The sequence below is a fragment of the Somniosus microcephalus genome, chromosome 4 (genome assembly GCF_052327205.1).
Source record: "Somniosus microcephalus isolate GS21.2 chromosome 4, FLI_Smic_1.0, whole genome shotgun sequence".
In the NCBI taxonomy this organism is placed as follows: domain Eukaryota; kingdom Metazoa; phylum Chordata; class Chondrichthyes; order Squaliformes; family Somniosidae; genus Somniosus; species Somniosus microcephalus.
In genome coordinates, this window is record NC_140990.1 from 336,709,388 (window position 1) to 336,730,949 (window position 21,562).

Genomic DNA, 21,562 nt, shown 5'->3' on the forward strand with positions numbered 1-21,562 from the left:
ATTGTTTGAGCCACAGTTGCCTCTGAAGTTTACAGCACAGCTGTGGAAAACAAGGTTATAATTATGTCCGGCTTCTGAGAACACAATGTGCAAATAGAAAATAATGCCACTTTCCCTTGGTGGTTAAAAGTCTGCAACAATAAACCAAGATAATTACGGATGAGGAAGGCTCATTTTAATTAATCCATCTAGATATCCTAACAACCTCCCATTATAGCATCCAGTTATTTCTTAAAGTGATTCCAGGATTTTTCCCTCCACCAGACAAACAGAGCTAAGAATCTTAGCGTTGTATTATTACAGTGGATCATCTGAAAACAGAAGAATTCAGGTTACTGTTGTCTCTGTAGCGATTTCCCTCATCATCAAACAACTTAACCTTTTCTAATGAAGCCAAAACTGTAAATTTCAATAATTCTGAAATCTGTTAAAATAATAGTTCATTTCTGGTCATGAAAACACAAGTTAAACATCAAAATCCTTGTGGTAGTACAGAGATAGACCCAAGGGCTGTTCTTTAATGTTAGAGGACTGAGTTATGAGAATAAACTGGACTCGTTAGTCCTGATAGGAGATGGACGAGAGGGGATCTTATTCAAGTATATAAGACACTAAGTGGAATAAAAAAGGTAAATCAAGAGCACTTTTAAATTTATTTTTGATTGCAGGAAGCACATCTTCACATAAGGAGTGATCAATACCTACAAAAGCCTTCTGGGCAGGGTAGTGGAGCCAAAAGCCCTGAAATAAAGAAAGAACCTGCATTTAGGAATCATTTTTTTACACAGCGAGTTGTTGTGATCTGGAATGTGCACTGCCTGAAAGGGTGGTGGAAGCAGATTCAATAGTAACTTTTAAAAGTAAATTGGATAAATACTTGAAGAGAAAACAATTACAGGGCTATAGGGAAAGAGCAGCGGAGTGGCATTAATTGGATAGCTCTACCAAAGAGCCGGCACAGGCATGATGGGCTGAATGGCCTCCTTCTGTGCTGTATCATTCTATGATTCTCTATGATTCTATGATTTATATAGCACCTTTCCCATCCTCAGGTTGCCTTAAAGTGGATTACTGTTGCAGTGCCATCACCATTGCTATATAGGCAGACACAGTAGCAATTTGCACACAGAAAAGGTCCCACAAACAGAAAATGAATGAATGGCCACATAATGAGTCTTTTTCGTGGGGTTAACTGAGGGAAGAATATGGGCAAGAACAACAGGAGAGCTCTCTCCCGTTCTTTGAGTGGTGCCACGGGATCTTTTACTTCCACGTGAACAGGCAGATCTGGTTTTGGTTTAATGGTTCATCTGAAAGACAATGCCTCTGATAATGCAGATCTCCCATATTACTGTCCCGAAGCGTCAGCCTGCAATATGTGTTCAAGTGTACAGTGGAGCTTGAACCCACAACCATTCAAGTTTGAAATCAGTCAAGCCAGTTACATGTTTTGATGGCGGGCCTGTAGTTTCTGTTGGAAGATGAGCAAGGTGGGCTCAATATCCTCCCTCATCTATACTTACCTTTTATGAATTGTACAACAACAGCACCAACAACTTGCATTTATATAGTGCCATTAAAGTAGTAAAATCTTCCAAGGCACTTCACAGGCACGTTATAAAACAAAATTTGACACCGAGCTGTATAAGCAGATAGTAGGACAGGTGACTAAAAAGCTTGGTCAAAGAAGTAGGTTTTAAGGAGCAACTTAAAGGAGGAGAGAGAGGGAGAGAGACGGAGAGGTTTAGGGAGGGAATTCCAGGGCTTAGGGCCTAGGTAGCTGAAGGCATGGCCAACTATGGTGGAGTGATGAAAATCGGGGATGCGCAAGAGGCCAGAATTGGAGGAGCGCGGAGATCTCGGAGGGTTGTAGGACTGAGGAGGTTACAGAGACAGGAAGAGCCGAGGGTATGGAGGGATTTGCAAACAAAGATAAGAATTTTAAAATCAAGATGTTGCCGGACTAGAAACCAATGTAGGTCAGCGAGCACAGTGGTGACCGGTGAACAGGCCTTGGTGCGGGTTAGGATATGGGCTGCAGAGATTTGGATAAGCTCAAGTTTACACCAAAGTATTTGTACTGATGTGTGACCTTTTATTTTCTTGCAGAGGTTTTCCGAGCTGCTGCTGAGGCAGGTCCCCACGACATCCTGAAACTGTATAACACAAAAGGCAACATTATAAACATCTCACCAAAGCTGGAGTCTAATACTCTGCAAACACAGTACAAACTGGAAGTTGTTGCTGCTGATTGCAAGACCAATTCCTTGGGTAAGAGACGCCACAGCACAGTACAAGCTTCACCTGACAATCCAACATCGCAGACCGCACAGGGCAATTCAACACAGCTCAGTATGGGCAGCGTAGAGTAACTCAACACAGCTCAGTATGGGCAGTGAGGAGTAACTCAACATAGCTCAGTATGGGCAGTGAGGAGTAACTCAACATAGCTCAGTATGGGCAGTCAGGAGTAACTCAACATAGCTCAGTATGGGCAGTGCAGAGTAACTCAACATAGCTCAGTATGGGCAGCGAGGAGTAACTCAACATAGCTCAATATGGGCAGTGAGGAGTAACTCAACATAGCTCAGTATGGGCAGTGCAGAGTAACTCAACATAGCTCAGTATGGGCAGTGCAGAGTAACTCAACATAGCTCAGTGTGGGCGGTGCAGGGCAATTCAACACAGCTCAGTATGGGCAGTGCAGAGTAACTCAACACAGCTCAGTATGGGCAGTGCAGAGTAACTCAGCATAGCTCAGTATGGGCAGTGAGGAGTAACTCAACATAGCTCAGTATGGGCAGTGCAGAGTAACTCAACATAGCTCAGTATGGGCAGTGTAGAGCAATTCAACATAGCTCAGCATGGGCAGTGCAGAGTAACTCAACATAGCTCAGTATGGGCAGTGCAGAGTAACTCAACACAGCTCAGTATGGGCAGTGCAGAGTAACTCAACACAGCTCAATATGGGCAGTGCAGAGTAACTCAACAGTGCTCAGTATGGGCAGTGCAGAGTAACTCAACATAGCTCAGTATGGGCAGTGAGGAGTAACTCAACATAGCTCAGTATGGGCAGTGAGGAGTAACTCAACATAGCTCAGTATGGCCAGTGTAGAGCAATTCAACATAGCTCAGTATGGGCAGTGCAGAGTAACTCAACACAGCTCAGTATGGGCAGTGAGGAGTAACTCAACACAGCTCAGTATGGGCAGTGCAGAGTAACTCAACACAGCTCAGTATGGGCAGTGCAGAGTAACTCAACATAGTTCAGTATGGGCAGTGAGGAGTAGCTCAACATAGCTCAGTATGGGCAGTGAGGAGTAACTGAACATAGCTCAGTATGGGCAGTGCAGAGTAACTCAACATAGCTCAGTACGGGCAGTGCAGAGTAACTCAACATAGCTCAGTATGGGCAGTGCAGAGTAACTCAGCATAGCTCAGTATGGGCAGTGAGGAGTAACTCAACATAGCTCAGTATGGGCAGTGAGGAGTAACTCAACATAGCTCAGTATGGGCAGTGCAGAGTGACTCAACATAGCTCAGTATGGGCGGTGCAGAGTAACTCAACATAGCTCAGTATGGGCAGTGAGGAGTAACTCAACATAGCTCAGTATGGGCAGTGCAGAGTAACTCAACATAGCTCAGTATGGGCGGTGCAGGGCAATTCAACACAGCTCAGTATGGGCAGTGCAGAGTAACTCAACATAGCTCAGTATGGGCAGTGAGGAGTAACTCAACATAGCTCAGTATGGGCAGTGCAGAGTAACTCAACATAGCTCAGTATGGGCAGTGTAGAGCAATTCAACATAGCTCAGCATGGGCAGTGCAGAGTAACTCAACACAGCTCAGTATGGCCAGTGTAGAGTAACTCAACATAGCTCAGTATGGCCAGTGTAGAGTAACTGAACATAGCTCAGTATGGGCAGTGCAGAGTAACTCAACACAGCTCAGTATGGGCAGTGCAGAGTAACTCAACATAGCTCAGTATGGGCAGTGAGGAGTAACTCAACACAGCTCAGTATGGGCAGTGCAGAGTAACTCAACATAGCTCAGTATGGGCAGTGAGGAGTAACTCAACATAGCTCAGTATGGGCAGTGCAGAGTAACTCAACACAGCTCAGTATGTGCAGTGAGGAGTAACTCAACATAGTTCAGTATGGGCAGTGAGGAGTAGCTCAACATAGCTCAGTATGGGCAGTGAGGAGTAACTGAACATAGCTCAGTATGGGCAGTGCAGAGTAACTCAACATAGCTCAGTACGGGCAGTGTAGAGCAATTCAACATAGCTCAGTATGGGCAGTGTAGAGCAATTCAACATAGCTCAGTATGGGCAGTGCAGAGTAACTCAACATAGCTCAGTACGGGCAGTGTAGAGCAATTCAACACAGCTCAGTATGGGCAGTGCAGAGTAACTCAACATAGCTCAGTATGGGCAGTGAGGAGTAACTCAACATAGCTCAGTATGGGCAGTGAGGAGTAACTCAACATAGCTCAGTATGGCCAGTGTAGAGCAATTCAACATAGCTCAGTATGGGCAGTGCAGAGTAACTCAACATAGCTCAGTATGGGCAGTGCAGAGTAACTCAACATAGCTCAGTATGGGCAGTGCAGAGTAACTCAACATAGCTCAGTATGGGCAGTGAGGAGTAACTCAACATAGCTCAGCATGGCCAGTGTAGAGCAATTCAACACAGCTCAGTATGGGCAGTGCAGAGTAACTCAACATAGCTCAGTATGGGCAGTGAGGAGTAACTCAACATAGCTCAGTATGGGCAGTGAGGAGTAACTCAACATAGCTCATTATGGGCAGTGAGGAGTAACTCAACATAGCTCAGTATGGCCAGTGTAGAGCAATTCAACATAGCTCAGTATGGGCAGTGCAGAGTAACTCAACATAGCTCAGTATGGGCAGTGCAGAGTAACTCAACATAGCTCAGTATGGGCAGTGCAGAGTAACTCAACATAGCTCAGTATGGGCAGTGCAGAGTAACTCAACATAGCTCAGTATGGGCAGTGAGGAGTAACTCAACATAGCTCAGCATGGCCAGTGTAGAGCAATTCAACATAGCTCAGCATGGCCAGTGTAGAGCAATTCAACTGCCGAAAAACTTCTTCACTGAATAAGTGATATCATTTGGAATAATCGAGGTAATGGGGCAAACCATGGGGTTATTCAAAATGTAATTGGATACCATGATGGGAGAGTTAATGTATTAGGAAGATGAGCTTTAATGGACCAAGTAACTTTTGGCTGCCGCCGTACTTTGTCACTTCACTGCTGCAGGAGTACTGGAAAAGATGGGAACTTTGCTGGGATTGCCATTGAGGCTGCTACACCAGCAGCAGCATACATGGCAGCACCGACCTGCGCAGGCACAGCCCGGTTTCCTGGCAGTAGTTGTGATACCTTCATACTGTGGCAAAACAGTGAGAGCCACACACGAACCACAGCTCGCATTGAGCAAACAATAGGCATCCTCAAGCAAAGGTCCCAGTGCCTAGACCCATCCGGAGGAGTCCTGCAGTATAGCTCCGAGCGAGTCTCCAGATTTGTAGTGGTTTGCTGCATTCTACACAAGTATGCAATTCAAAGGGGCCATTCTTGCAGCCACCAAAGGAGGAAGATGTGGAGGAGCAATATGAGGAAGGGGATGAGAAAGAGGAGGATGATGAGGAAGACTAAGGCCGAGCAGTTCTTCCAACTGCCAGAGTGAAAAGACAACAAATTATTGAGGAGAGATTCTCTTAAGCAAATTCTTCCTCCAGCACACCAAGAGTCCCATCTACTACCTGACTCACTATTTCCACCTACCTTCTGAATACCCTCCATCACTACTACCTCATGGGTCTAACATCAACTTAACGTTGTGCATATTGTGGATTTAACAACTTTTCCTCCTCTTAATGCTGAATTGAAATCATCCTAGTGCAATCCTTCAATGCCTGGTTTCTGTGCTAATTTACCTACTCTAACACTCCTACGAGGTGGTTCCTCTGTCGCAGGAGCCTAGTAGATGGAAGGCTCCTGATCATCCACTGAGGATGCTTGAGATGGCTGTGGTGGGCGTCCATTTGTCGTATGTGTCACGGGGCCGTGCATTCACGGGGCCATTTTGCTAGGGTTTCGGTAGTGGACCCAAGCGCAGGAAACCTATCCAAGGACTCGAGACCGGGTAGAACTCGAAAGGAGATTCAGCTGAGACTTGAAAACACAGACAGACTCAAGAACGCCAGAGACACAGCAAGAGCTGTTACTTGCAGGCAGGCAAACCCAGGACTGAGCAAAGAGGACAGGAAACAGGAAGCTTAAATACAGGCCAGAGTGGTCACGTGACATAATTATTCAAATGAGACAGGAGACAAATACTTTAACAACACACAGGTGAGGCCAGAAGGCAGAGAAACAAGACAAGGACACACTATTTGAAGGGGCTGCTCCTCAAATTTTGGTTGCACTTCAGTCCCACGCTCTTGATCTACGGTCACCCGGTGCGGAGGGGAGCGGGCAGGTCGGGGGACCTCCTCGTAGGCCTGCTCCTGGGCCTGGCCAAGAAAGCCATTAATTGGTCCAGGCAGCGGGCGGTCGAGGGGGTCGTCCGGCCGGATTGCCTCCCTCTCTTCCGCGGCCATGTTCGCGGCCGGGTGGCCCTGGAGATGGAGCACGCGGTGTCCGCCGGCGAGCTCGAGCTCTTTCGTGACCGGTGGGCGCCGCGGGGACTGGAGTGCGTAATTGATTTAAAGGGGCCAAATTTTAATTTGATTTATTAGGTCTATTTAAAGGGTTGTTATAGTTTATTTATTTAATGTTTTTTTTGGTTTATACAAAAAGAGGAACAAGACAAGGACAAAACTGAACAACTTTATTAACTAGCCTAATTACTCTGATGAGAACAATTACTCGAGAAACAGGTGAGGAGAGGGGCCCAGAAGGCACGGCAGCAGCGCACCGAAGCCTCAAAAACCGCCCTCAGGTGGCGAGCAGAGGGAAGTGCCGCTGAAGCCGTTACAGTATGATGCTCATCGGCTGTATGGTAATGATTGGCCACACGATAGTTAAAATCTACCTCTATTATTCTACGGATATTTGAAAGGAACACTTTTTAGTGTGTTGGCTCATATTTAACTATTGGTCATAATAATGTGTTATAAAATTTTAAATGACTGTGTCCTTAGTTTGGAAGATTAAAACCCTACGAGGGGTAACATTTTTCACTGGGTTTTCGGACCTCCAGTCGTAACTTCAGTGGAGACGCCAGATAACTGGCGCGAAAGGCTATTGACACCGTTTCTCTGGGGTTTCCACTGATCTTCTGCCCAAGTCATGACGGGAGATCGAGAGAACCCCTCACTCGTGGAAATTTTCTGTCAGAATGTTTACGCGTTGGCAGCAGGCCAGTACATTAATCTTACTCTCTGGTTACAGGTTCTGAACTAGCAGCAGTGTTGGGATTTGATCTGTCTGCCATGGAGAAAAGGTCTGTCCATCACATCTTTTATTCATTCAGAATCTATCTTTTTTTAAATATGCCACAATCATTCCTTTTCTTCTGTTAAAATGCCACAGAGATTTTGGCGAAAGAAAGACTTACATTTATATAGCGCCTTTCACGACCTCAGAACATCCCAAAGCACATTACAGCCAATGAAGTACTTTTGAAGTGTAGTCACTGTTGTAATGTAGGAAACGCAGCAGCCAATTTGCACACAGCAAGCTCCCACAAACAGCAATGAGATAATGTCCAGATAATCTGTTTTAGGTGTTGGTTGCAGGATAAATGTTGGCCAGGACCGGGGGAAACTTCCTTGCTCTTCTTCAAAATAGTGCCTGGGGATCTTTTTTGTCAACCCGAGAGGGCAGACGGGGCCTCAGTTTAACGTCACATCTGAAAGACGGTACCTCTGACAGTGCAGCACTCCCTCAGCACTGCACTGGAGTGTCAGCCTAGATTTTGTCCTCAAGTCTCTGGAGTGGGGCTTGAACCCATAGCCTTCTGACTCAGGGGTGAGAGTGCTACCCACTGCCATGACTGACAAAATACATTGTTATGGAAGGGACTGGCCCTAAGTAGTGGTAAATTATAAAATGACTAGCAGGGGAGCCCCGCATTGTGAGGGCTTTATTGGGCCTGGTCGATGTGTGGGCCGGGAGCCTGGGACTGGATTTGGGTTGCCGGCAGTTTCTAGGGCTTTTTTGGGCCTGGTGGATGTGTGGGCCGGAAGCCTGGGACTGGATTTGGGCTGTCAGCAGTTGGAGAAGCCTAGGCCTGTTTTGCACTGTTTTTTAACCTAAACATTTCTAGCTTTTAATACCTTCAAAGATGAAAGTTAAAGTACTTATAAAACATTTTTGGTAAATCTTTAAAAAAAAATAAGATACTAACCTCGATGAGCATATTTTTAGGTTGAGGCAATGGGGTTTTTAGCTTGAGGCAATGGCTGCCAGATCCCTGAGCTGAGAATGGTTAGTCCCGCCCACACACACACCAATTGGTCAACCATCAGGTGACTGAACTGTAGGATTGGTCAATCATCACGGCACAGGATTGGTCGACCTTGACGTCAGTCAATGCTAATGAGTGGATAATGAGTGGAATTTTGAAGGTTTTTTGTATAATGTGTGAACAATTTTTGTCCGACCAAAAAGTAAATTAAAAAGATAAAAGCCATACCGAATTAGACGTGTATTTTTTACCGTTGTAAAGAAAACTTAAACTTTCAATGCAAAGCTAACCCGCACCTTGAGTCTCTTTCCTCTCCAGGCCCCTGTGGTAATATCACTGATGGGGAGGAGCTGCCTAACCAGTGGTGCGTCTCCATTCATTTGCTGGGGCTGCGATTTCAGACAAGCCTGAGAATTAATCTGAAGGAAATGACACCACGAGCAACATATGCAACAACATTTAAAACTATACAAAACCCTTGTCCCTAGGTTACAGGGACTAGAGAAGAAAATTCTGGTGGAATCTGGGGAGATGCCATCCATCGTATATGAGATGAGAAATCGCGTAGAGTCATTTCGGGAGAAACTTGAAGTAAGAAAACTCAATTTTATTAATGAATAGTGTCAAAACACCAAATCAGTACAATGCATTTACTTCCCACACATTGAGTATTTGTGTGTTTTATTTTGTATTATTTTATTGTGCATTTTCCATGGGTCTTAATTGAATTATGCACAAAGGTTGGGAAAAAATGTTAATGTGTACTCTGCTTTAATTTAGAAGTTATGCTGTTTCTTAAATAATTGGCAAACTTTGCAGGCTTCAGAACCAGACCATTTTTTCTGATGGAAAAGATGGGCTTCATTATTACAGTGGAAAACGGTTCAATGAATAATGAAGTAATTTTATTCACTTAACGCACTCTATTGTTTTCTCCGTTTTAATTGTTGTACCGAGTTTGGCAAGAAGCTAACAATGGAATGCAACTGGATTGCAATTGCAGGGCTGCAAAAACCGTCACACAGTTGTTATGGACAACTGAAAGTGTATTTAAGTCATTCGCTTCATTATAATAGAAACATAGAAGATAGGAGCAGGAGTAGGTCATTCGGCCCCTCGAGCCTGCTCCGCCATTCAATGAAATCATGGCTGATCATCCAAACTCAGTACCCTGTCCCTGCCTTCTCCCCATATCCCTTGATCCCTTAAGCCTTAAGAAATATATCTAACTCCTTCTTGAATATATTTAATGAATTGGCCTCCACTGCCTTCTGTGGTAGAGAATTCCACAGGTTCACCACTCTCTGGGTGAAGAAATTCCTCCTCATCTCAGTCCTAAATGGCTTACCCCTTATCCTTAGACTATGACCCCTGGTTCTGGACTCCCCCGCCATCGGGAACATCCTTCCTGCATCTAGTCTGTCTAGTCCTGTTAGAATTTTATAAGTTTCAATGAGATCCCCTCTCATTCTTCTAAACTCCAGCGAGTATAATCCCAATCGACCCAATCTCTCCTCATACGTCATTCCTGCCATCCCAGGTATCAGTCTGGTGAATCTTCGCTGCACTCCCTCCATGGCGAGAACATCCTTCCTCAGATAAGGCGACCAAAACTGCACACAATACTCAAGGTGTGGTCTCACCAAGGCCCTGTACAACTGCAGCAAGACATTCTTGCTCCTGTACTCGAATCCTCTCGCTATAAAGGCCAACATACCACTTGCCTTCGTAACCGCCTGCTGCACCTGCATGCTTACCTTCAGCGACTGGTGCACAAGGACACCCAGGTCTCATTGCACTTCCCTTTTTCCCAATCTACTGCCGTTCAGATAATAATCTGTCTTCCTGTTTTTGCCATCAAAGTGGATAACTTCGCATTTATCCACATTATACTGGATCTGCCATGCATCTGCCCAATCACCCAACCTGTCCAAATCATACTGGAGTTTCTCTGCATCCTCCTCACAGCACACACGCCCACCCAGCTTTGTGTCGTCTGCAAACTTGGAGATATTACATCTAGTTCCCTCGTCTAGATCATTAATATATATTGTGAATAGCTGGGGTCCCAGCACCAATCCCTGCGGTACCCCACTAGTCACTGCCTGCCACTCGGAAAAAGACCCGTTTATTCCAACTCTTTGCTTCCTGTCTGCCAACCAGTTCTATCATATTATGATCGCTCCTCCCCAAGGGACCTCGCACAACAAGATTGCTAATTAATCCTTTCTCATTACATAATACCAAGTCTAAGATGGCCTGATCTCTAGTTGGTTCCTCAACATATTGGTCCAGGAAACCATCCCGTATACACTCTAGGAATTCCTCCTCCACAGTATTGTTACTAATTTGGTTAGCCCAATCTATATGTAGATTAAAGTCAACCATGATAACTGCTGTGCCCTTATTGCACGCATTTCTAATTTCCCATTTAATGCCATCCCCAACCTCAGCATTACTGTTTGGGGGTCTGTATACAACTCCCACTAACGTTTTCTGCCCCCATGGTATTTCTCAGCTCTGCCCATACAGATTTCACATCATCAGAGCTAATATCCTTCCTTACTATTGTGTTAATCTCCTCTTTAACCAGCAATGCTACCCCATCTCCTTTTCCTTTTTGCCTGTCCTTCCTGAATATTGAAAACCCTTGATGTTGAATTCGCAGCCTTGGTCACCCTGGAGCCATGTACCGTAATCCCAATTATATCATATCCATTTACATCTATTTGCGCAGCTAATTCACCCACCTTATTACAAATGCTCCTTGCATTAAGACACAAAGCCTTCAGGCTTGTTTTTTTAACACTCTTAGTCCTTTTAGAATTATTATTTACTGTGGCCCTGTTTGATTTACACCCTTGATTTCGCTGCCTTCCACTTTTGTTTTTCTCCTTCCTGTCTGTTGTTTCTATCCTTGCTTCCCTTTCCTCTGTCTCCCTGCACAGGTTCCCAACCCCCTGCCATTTTAGTTTAAACCCTCCCCAACAGCACTAGCAAACACTCCCCCTAGGACATCGGTCCCGGTCCCGCCCAGGTGCAAACCGTCCAGTTTGTACTGGTCCCACCTCCCCCAGAGCCGGTTCCAACGTCCCAGGAATTTGAATCACTCCCCCTTGCACCATTCCTCTAGCCATGTATTCATCAGAAATATCCTTCTATTTCTACTCTGACTAGCAGATGGCACTGGTAACAATCCTGAGATTACTACCTTTGAGGTCCTATTTTTTAAATTTACCTCCTAACTCCCTATATTCAGCTTTTAGGACCTCATCCCATTTTTTACCTATATCGTTGGTACCTATATGCACCACGACAACTGACTGTTCACCCTCTCCAGAAAGCCCTGCAGCCGCCTGGAGACATCCTTGACCCTTGCACCGGGGAGGCAACATACCATCCTGGAGTCTCGTTTGCGGCCGCAGAAATGCCTATATATTCCCCTTACAATAGATTCTCCTATCACTATAGCTTTCCTGCTCTTTTTCCTTTTAAAATTCATGTCAAATCACTATTTCTGTGTTGATTGCATTTGCGAAGACTGCAACAGCGCACACTGAGGAGGAGCAGGGTATCATTGACAGCAACTTCTGGAATTTTGCGTTTAACTGCGCATGTGTGAACGCCAGAAGTTGCTGTCAGTTGTACACAGTAATGATGGTGAACACGGACAGATTCGCCGTCATTACAACTGTAAATTCCGGGCCACTAAGAATTCTTCAATCAGATTGGTTAAGGAGATACACAGTTGCTTTCCCTGTTCACACAGGTCCCAGATCCCCTGTAGAGGGCTCCACCCTGAAACAGATTTGTAATCACCGCAAGTTCCAGTGCAAAAGCCCGTAGAAAGTCTGTGGGCAAGTGTCAGTGTAATGAACGGCTGCTGCCATTCGTTCACCGTTGACTGCAAAATCCGGGCCATTGTTTCATCCTTATTAAAACTCTTTAATGTCCACAGAGCGTTGAACACCTCAGCTGGCTCGGACTATTTAAAGAGCTGACAGAGGGGACAAATAAACCTTCACCCTTCTATCACAAACGTTCATTGAGAAAAACTAAAGAAGAGTGCCAGCAAGTGATGGAAAACTACCTGCAGATGAGGTAATGTGCTTTCCAGAGAAACTCATTGTGGTGAAGCTATTTACCAGCTAAACTCTCTTCTACATAATTTTACTGTACCATCATGAAAAGATGAGCAAGACTGGTGGAAGAGTGCTTGTGCTGGTGAAAATAGTTTTCAGCTGTTAAATGACATTGGCAGGTGATAAGAAAGAGATTACAAATGACGTATGAACTTGTGTCCGCCCAAGTGTTCTAGACATCCCAAAAGATCTTCACAAGCAATGAATTAATTTGAAGTGTAGTCACTGTTGTTATGTAGGCAAGCTCAGCAGCTAATATGTGCACAGCAAGCTCCCACAAACAGCAAATGAGATGAATGATACTCCTGGTTGAGGATATTGGCCAGGATAACAGAGAATTTCCTTTTCCTTTATGAATAGTACCATGAGATCTTTTACATCCACCTGAACAGGCAGCTGGGTCTCCGTTTAATGTCTCACCCAAAAGACAGCGCCTCTGACATTGCAACTCTTCCTCAGTATTGTACTGAATTGCAGACTAATCACAGTCACGCCTGAACAGGCAAATTGTTTTCATTTTTTTAGTACTAGAAAATAACCAAAACAAATATTGACAGTTATTCTGTATTATAATAAGTAAAACCTTTCATTCTAGGTTACAGAAGGTATTTTGCTGCTGTAAATGTGACATGACTGCTATTTGGATCAGATTGACTTAAGCCAGTTGGAGATTTCCTTAACATATGGTATAACTGTGGAAGGAAGTAGAAGACTTGGCCAAACCTGTAATCCGAGAGTGGAACAAATGCTCTTCTGCTTGGCTAAGAGGATTTGATTAACTTATCTCCTAAAACAGAAACTGAACCTGGAACAGAAATAGGGATTTGATTAGTGCTGAGGAGTGAGCTAAAAATTGCTTTGCTGAAAAAAATAAAACTGGTTCTTAATTACAGAGATATCATTGCTGTCGACAGAAAAAATGAGATCTTTGTTAAAATACTACTCATTCCTTTTCAATGCAGCAGTCTGGAGGTCACAGAGGAAGTCAGGCAGTATCTGAAGACACCGACCTTTGATAACTGGTATGCAAGCCCTTGCTTTTTACTAATCTTTTTACTAATTTTTATGCATTTCCCTCCAGAATGTCCGTTCACTTGTGAACAAGGCCCTTGCCATCCATGAGCTTATAGTGGATGACTGCTTCGATATCATGGCCCCGACGGAAACTTGGTTGAGGGGTGATGACACCTTACCCTTAAATGAAGCCTCCCCACCTGCCTATACCTTCCACCTCTTGCCCCGCTCAGACCGCCGTGGTGGCGGTGTGGCTCTCATCACCAAATCACACCTTGGTCTGTCCCCCTACTCCTCCGGCACCTTCTCCTCCTTTGAGCATCTCACCTTATTCCACCCCTCTCACCTCTCATTTAAAATTCTTGTTCTCTACCACCCACCCAAGTACCATAAAAATGTTATTACTGAGATATCTTCACTGCTTTCCTCCCTCAGACTCTGCACCGAATGACTTCTCATCCTCGGTGATTTCAACCTCCATCTCAATTCATCATGCTCGCTCTCCTCTGAGTTCAGTAGCCTCCTATCCTCCCTTAATCTCTCCCTCCATGTAAACTCCCCAACCCATATTCATGGCCACCCCCTCGACCTTGCCATCTCTCGTGGCCTCGCTACTCCCATCGCGTCAATTGCAAATAAGGCCATCTCTGACCATTTCCTCGTATCGCTCTCTACCCACATCCCCCTTCCACCGCCCCTCCCCTCCCAACCCTACTTCCTTCTGTGTCTGCCCCTGGAAAAAACTCTCTCCCAACTCTCTTACAACTGCACTTATGAAATCCCAACTATCCAGCCTCTGGCCCTCCATTCACCATGACATTGCTGCAGCTACCGATCTGCTCAACCACACCCTCACCACCACCTTTGATGCCCTAGTCCCTACTAAAACAATTACCCTCTCTCACCCTGGCCATTCCCCCTGGCATGGCTCTCATCTTTGCTCCCTTAAGTCCAAGGGACGCAGACTTGAACGGATATGGCGAACAATTGGTTTAGCCATTCACCGCCAGATCTGGCTGGACCACACAAAGCATTATCGGGCCCTGCGCTCATCTGCCAAAATTGCTCACTATTCCAGAATCAGTCTGGAATGCAAAGATAAACCCCGGCTCCTATTCTCTGCTGCTAACTGTCTTCTTAAACCCCTCTCCCCTGTCTCCTCCACCCTCACCTCCGATAACAAATGTGAGGAGCTCATGGACTTCTTTGTCTCTAAGATTGAGACCATCTGTTCAGCTGCCTTTGCCACTTCCTTCCTTCCCCTACCCCACTGGGCCAAAATTCCTCTCAGGTTCCCCCCTGCCCTAGCCCTGAACTCACATCTTTCTCCAGCTTCTCTCCGATTTCCCCTCATGACCTCTCTGCGCTCACCTTGTCCATGAGACCCACCTCCTGCTCCCTCGACCCTATTCCCACCAAACTGCTGACCACCCAACTTCCTTTTCTGGCTCCCATGTTAGCTGATATTGTGAACAGTTCTCTCTCCTCAGGTACTGTCCCTCTCTCCCTCAAATCTGCCATCATCACCCCTCTCAAAAAACCAAACCTTGATTCCCTCCGTCCTTGCAAACTACCGCCCCATCTCCAACCTCCCTTTCCTCTCCAAAGTCCTTGAACGTTTTGCTGCCTCCCAAATCCGTGCCCGTCTTTCCCGCAATTCTATGTTTGAATCCCTCCAATCAGGTTTCTGCCCTTGCCACAGTACCGAAACGGCTCTCATCAAAGTCACAAATGACATCCTTTGTGATTGTGACAAAGGTAAACGATCCCTCCTCGTCCTTCTTGACTTGCCTGCAGCCTTTGACACGGTTGACCACTCCATCCTTTTCCAATGCCTCTCCACCGTCGTCCAGCTGGGTGGGACTGCACTCGCCTGGCTCCATTCTTATCTATCTAATCGTAACAAGAGATTATTTGTCAATTGGAAGCCCATCTATATTTCTGAATTAATACTTGACAGGCTTGGTCAGTGTGAGTACTCTGTGATGTCATTGGGAGAATCTTCTCAGATTCTTTTTATGAAATATGCATTAACCCTAAAAATTAGTAAATTTTTAGCGCTATATTATGCTAGTTCCTGTTAACTGTTGGTTGTCGGTTGATAAATCAGCAGTGATTACATCACTGTCATTAATTCTTCAGTATGGACTCAATCACACATTGCCGTCAGGGAGATGCAGGTTGTCAGTGTCCATTGTGACACCTCATTGGTGACAAAAAGGTCCCCAGATCAGAATACAAGCACCATCCCAAATTCATCGTATGTGTGTACCTTGAAACTTATCTTTTTATATTTTCAAGCCCTCAATCGAGAGGGGCATGTCCTAACAGTTCATTAGTCACCAGGAAGCAATAATATAGAAGATGAGTTCCAATAACAAATAAGGTGGCCGAAGCCAACCTAGGAAGAGCCAACATTTTGGATTGGAAAAGCATGGGGAAGAGAACTGTGGGATACTTGAGGAAGGACACAGGGAACCACTATGTTATTTGAAAATATAGTTCCATTTTCTTTTGGTATTCTTGTGCTATGCACTATTCCCAGTGAACAGAACAGTCCACTGATAAAGCCAAGTTGACAGCCGCGAGGTGATGCATGAGAGCAGCTTAGTCCAACTTGCCCTCTGATTTTCCATTATTTCCTGTGGATGTGCCTGGGCTCTGTTTGGCACTTTCTGATGGTGGCACATCAAAGTCTGGGACATCAATGTCTGGGTGCTCCAATAGACTGAACTCACAGTATCTCCACTGTAATCCACAAAGCAAATAGCAATTACATTTTGATTGACCTCCAGACCTATTTAAACCACATCCCCATAGGTAGTACCTAGGCAGTAGTCTTGAATGGACTGGCCGGGTTAGCAGCTAAATTTCAAGAATGTATTCCAGCCTTACCCATGGGTAATGCCACAGGAGGTCGTCTAGTGTTATTAAAGAAATGGATATTTGGAAGTGTTTCAAGCTAGGAATCTCATTCTAGCATCCATATTATGATTATAAACTGTCTCAGCTTCACTTCATTATCAGGACCACTTGGTGAAATTACTGCCTGTATTCATTCCTAAGTACCCGTTATTCACAACTTAAACTTTTAGGTACAGGGAAACAAAATAAAATTCAAATACATAAGCATTTTCTAAATAAATGCAAACTGTACACTAATTTTAGGGTGGGCTACCCAAAACTATCTTTATCAGTAACTTAAAAAAAATTCAAAACTGAAACTCAAAGCATCTCTGAAGAACAGGGGAAACAAAGTCCCCGATATTGATGGGGAGCCGGGGAGGGTGAGGGGAACGCGTAATAAAGGAAAGAAAGCCTTGCATTTATATAGCGCCTTTCACGACCTCAGGATGCCCCAAAGCGCTTCACACAGCCAACAAAGTACTTTTGAAGTGCAGTCACTGTTGTAATGTAGGGAAACACATGGCAACGAAAGATTAAAATAAGTAAACCGGTAACAATATATATTGGCCCAGAAATTCGGGTCGGGGGCTTCCCGCGGGTGCAAGCCCCCAACCTGCACTTACCTTGCGCGCTGGCAGTTGAGCTGTAGGGCCCCGTGGAATTCCGCTCCGGGGCCTGGCCCAGCTGCCGGCGCGCTGTGCTTGCATGTCCCAGGGGCGCAGTTAGTGCGATGCGTCCCCTGGGATCACGTGGGCCATGGGCAGCCAATCGGAGCAGGGAAAAGCCCATTCATAAGTCTTGACAGGAAGTGCTGTCAAGACTTATAAATACTACGGCCCCAAAATAGCAGTAAACCTTCAAATAATTTTTTTTTTTTTAAATCACATTTTTTAAATAAACTATAAATTACATTAAATAACTATTTTAAACAATAATTTAAATTTTTGAAAAAAATAATTTTATATTCTAACAGGGCTAAAAATAAACTTACCTTGCTTTAAAGTATTTAAAAATAATAAACCTGTGGAAAAAATGTTTTAATTTTAATTAATTGACCACTTACCTTGTAAAAAGCAGGCCTTATGCCTGCTTTTTAAATTTCTAAATTCTAAAGACTTACTCTCACGGAAAAACCTGTAAAAAAAATAAGTTCAAAGTGCACGCGCAGCCTCCCCTGCGCACGTGTTCGACCTCTGAACCCCTTCATTCAGAGGAACGGAAGTGCCGGTTTCCTGCGCATGCGCAGTGCATGCACGAAACCGGCACTTCCATCGGGTCTATGGGTGAGTACCCAGTGCGTACTCACCTGTGGAGACCTGAATTTCTGGGCCAATATAAAAACTGAAAATGCTGGAAACGCTCAGCCGGTCAGGCTACATCTGTGGAGAGAGAAACAGAGTTAATGTTTCAGGCTGCTGACCTTTCATCAGAGCCCCCTTCATAATAGATAATAACATGCTCAGATCTTCTTTAATTTCATCCCTCGGTGTGAGTATTATGATATGAAAGAATCATTGAATTCTATACCAAAGAATACTGCTGCATTAAATTAAGGCCCTGCTCTGACAGTATGTACATTAAACTGAGGGAAGGTGTTTCTTTATTAAAATGTACTGTGCAAACATTCAAAATCCTGAATAAATGCCTTCTGTTTTATTGACAATCACATTGCTCCTCAATTTTCCTCTAATCTAGTCCCTCGATGATATAACATGCTGAACAAACAATAAGATGGTTATGGCTGAAATACAATTTGTGGTATTATCTGTTTCAGTCTTCCACAGAGAGCAATATAAATTTTACAGTAAAATTGAAGTTATATATTTAGTACCATAAACATTTGAAAGTTCTTAAACACTGCCTTTATGAAAATGTATTTAGAAAACCTTTTTTCATTTGCAAACATGTGAGGTAATTACATTAAATTAGATCAAAACATGTGATTACATCATATGCAGGTAGTTAAATACTTCAATTGGATCACCCTTCAACCTTCAAAACTAAAGAGAATACAAGCCATGTTTATGCAAACTGTCCTCATAAGTTAACCTTTTAAGCACTGGTATTATTCTGGTAAATCTGCGCTGCACCCCTTCCAAAGCCAATATATTTTTCCTGAAGTTTGGTGCTCACAACTGAACCCAATACTCTAGATGGGATCTGCCCAAGGCTCTGTAAAACTGAAGCATCACTTCAAGACATTTTTGAATTCCAATTCCCTTGAGATAAAGGCCAATATTCCATTAGACTTTTGGATTACTTTTTGTACCCATGCACTAGGTTTTAATTATTTGTGTACATGGACATCTAAATCCTTTTGCTCTTTCACAACTCCTCGTCTCTCACCATTAAGAAAACATTCTGATTTGTCTTTCTCAGATCCAGAATGGATGACCTCACACTTCCCCATATTGAACTCTATCTGCCATAGTTTTGCCCACTCACTTTGTCTGTCTATGTCCCTTTCTAACTTCCTCCTCCCATCCACACAACTGACAATACCTCCTAACTTAGTGTCATCTGCAAATTTGAATATACAACTCTCAATTCCTTCATCCAAGTCATGATGAAAAGCTGAGCCCCCAGTACAGATCCCTGGGGAACACCACTTGTCACATCCCGCCAACCGGAGAACAAACCATTTATCCCTACTCTCTGTCTCCTATCTCCCAACCAATTACCAACCCACATCACAAGGTTACCTCCAATTCCATATGCTCTCATTTTTGCTAATAATCTCTGGTGCGGAACCTTATCAAATACCTTCTGGAAGTCCATATGGACAACATCCATAGACACTCCCCTATCCACCTAAACTCTTGTGTAGAATCTTATCAAAGGCCTTCTGGAATTTCATATAGACAACATCCATAGACACTCCCCTATCCACCATGCTAATAAGCTTACTCATGAGTTTGTTGTTAGCATTTCAAGCCAGCTGATCAAATTTAAAGAAAGACGGTGCTCAAGGTTTACCCGTGAATATAACAAAATACAAACAACTTCACTTATTTTCAATGCTTCCTCACAATGTTATGGCCACGTGTTAGTCAGCACCTGATTTGAGTAAAAGGGATCAGTTAAGTGCACTCTGAGCACAAGGCGACAAGAGTACTTCCTATATTATCCCAATGTGTGCTGATTTTAATATCACAACTTCAGATGAGCCAGCGCTTGCACCTGCTGCTTTAATGTGAAAATTATGTGGCTCTTAGAAGTTCCGGAGATATTTGAAGTGCGTATTCGAGTATGCCTGGTTAAATTATGCCTTTTTATTTTATGTGAAATCTGCTATTGATATGTAAATACTGCTGGCTTTATCATTAGTTGAAAGAGAATATTCCAAGGTTCCCAGGGCGAATGTGGCCTCCTAAAAGTGAAAGAGCACAGTAAATTGTAGGAGAGAACTAATTACTGGTAAACAGTCGCTGCTCTTAAATTGGAAGAGGTCTCAGGGAGTCTCCCGCATTTGCCTCCTAAAAGTGAAGCCAGTCTTCCCATTAACTGCCGGCAACGTGGGTCCCAGACTTCTGCACATGCGCAGACTGGCCGTGACGGTTTGTCTAATGCACAAATGTAAAGTACTGGCGTCATGTCATCATGATAAGTGACACCGTGATGTCACTACTATGAATAACAGCACTTGTATGCGTGATGATGATATAATGTGTTGTGATGGCAACATGATGTGTATGATTGAAGGCGATGCATGAATGGCTATATCTTTGCAGTGAGGCTCTAAACCGTGGAAAAGTCACCCAGTTTGATTTTAGCTGCCCCGGCTGTTGTTACTTAGGGCTGAAATTTATGAAGCTGGATTAATGGTGATAAAGGGCTTCAGTTACTCTTAATAGAGTGGTGCATATCAAAACTGATGATTCTTGAGATATCGCCCTGTGGATGCCAAAATGCCCTTGTACATAAAGGACCCTGTTGTGGTGATCTTCACTGCCACTGGTAGTGCAGTACAGACGGTAGACTATCACTGTAGGCCCCCCCTCGATCAGATGACACATTGCAGTCACAGCCTCTCTGCTGACTCGAGACTACTCATGCACTGCTACTCAAGATCTGCAGACAGTTGACTATTGCAGCAGTGTTGGCTGTGAGTCATGAGCCTCCTATGCCCTCTGTGTTCCTGAGCTGCCCTCTCCTACTGCTGCTGTGATACACTTGACAATGGTCAGAAAACTCCTCTGTGCAGTTCACTTCTGAACTTGCCATTAAATACTCCTTTTGTGACTGTTGAATCCGTGATTCTTAAAGTATGATGTTTTCCAATAACTAGACGGAGGCTGTAAATTAACAATCAACAGGTGTTTACTGGAGGAGGGTAGTCTAAAGACTAACAGTACAGAGGCATGCTCAAGGCTTATATACAGGTGTGGTCACTGCCGGTACTACAGTATACAGGAGCTGTAAAAGTAGTTCTCTCTTAAAGGTACATACACTACAATTCCTCCCCTTTTAGATTAACAGTACCCATAACATTCAAATAACAGTTAACACTTTAACATGCACATTAAACTGAAATAGGCCATTTATAGATTCAGTCTTTGGGGCGGCTTCCTGATCCTTTCTAGATAGCGCCTTTCCTGAGGTTCTTGTTCTTGGTGCGGAGGTGATTCTGGCCCCCTTTCGGTCAGTTCATCAGTTTCCGCTGTTACTGTTTCTGGGGTAGATGCTACTGGTATGTTGGGTTCATCCCCAGGTACGCGAGACACGGGGTTGACTCGTTCCTGTGACGCTAGGATCTGGTCGACGTGGCGTCTCACAATATTCTCCCCGACATCCACTGTGTACATTAGTGGCCCCTGCCGTGTGCATATCGTTCCGGGTTGCCATTTCTCTGTTCGGTAGTCGCGGGCCAAGACTGGTTGTCCTACATTGAAGCTCCTTGTCGGCTTCTCATTGATGTGCTGGAATTGCTTATCCTCAACATTTCTTCGCACATTTGGTCTGAGTAAATCCAGACGAGATCTCAACCTTCGGTTAAAGAACAATGTGTCGCATTTCTGTAGGCTAACAGGAAATTGTCCACCTTATGCTGTAGTGGAA

At 44.3% G+C, this 21,562-nt stretch overlaps 1 protein-coding gene across 1 annotated transcript in view; it reads left to right on the forward strand.

The window, feature by feature from the left end:
* Positions 1–2,084: 2,084 nt before the first annotated feature.
* The window catches only part of LOC147120701 (high affinity cGMP-specific 3',5'-cyclic phosphodiesterase 9A), a gene marked incomplete at its 5' end in the record, with an annotated part of 103,251 nt that continues 83,773 nt past the window's right edge, over positions 2,085–21,562 (forward strand). The window contains 5 exon segments of the mRNA XM_085983872.1: positions 2,085–2,271; positions 7,424–7,475; positions 8,930–9,032; positions 12,400–12,542; positions 13,546–13,605. Coding sequence (XP_085839998.1) covers positions 2,085–2,271; positions 7,424–7,475; positions 8,930–9,032; positions 12,400–12,542; positions 13,546–13,605 — 545 coding nt within the window.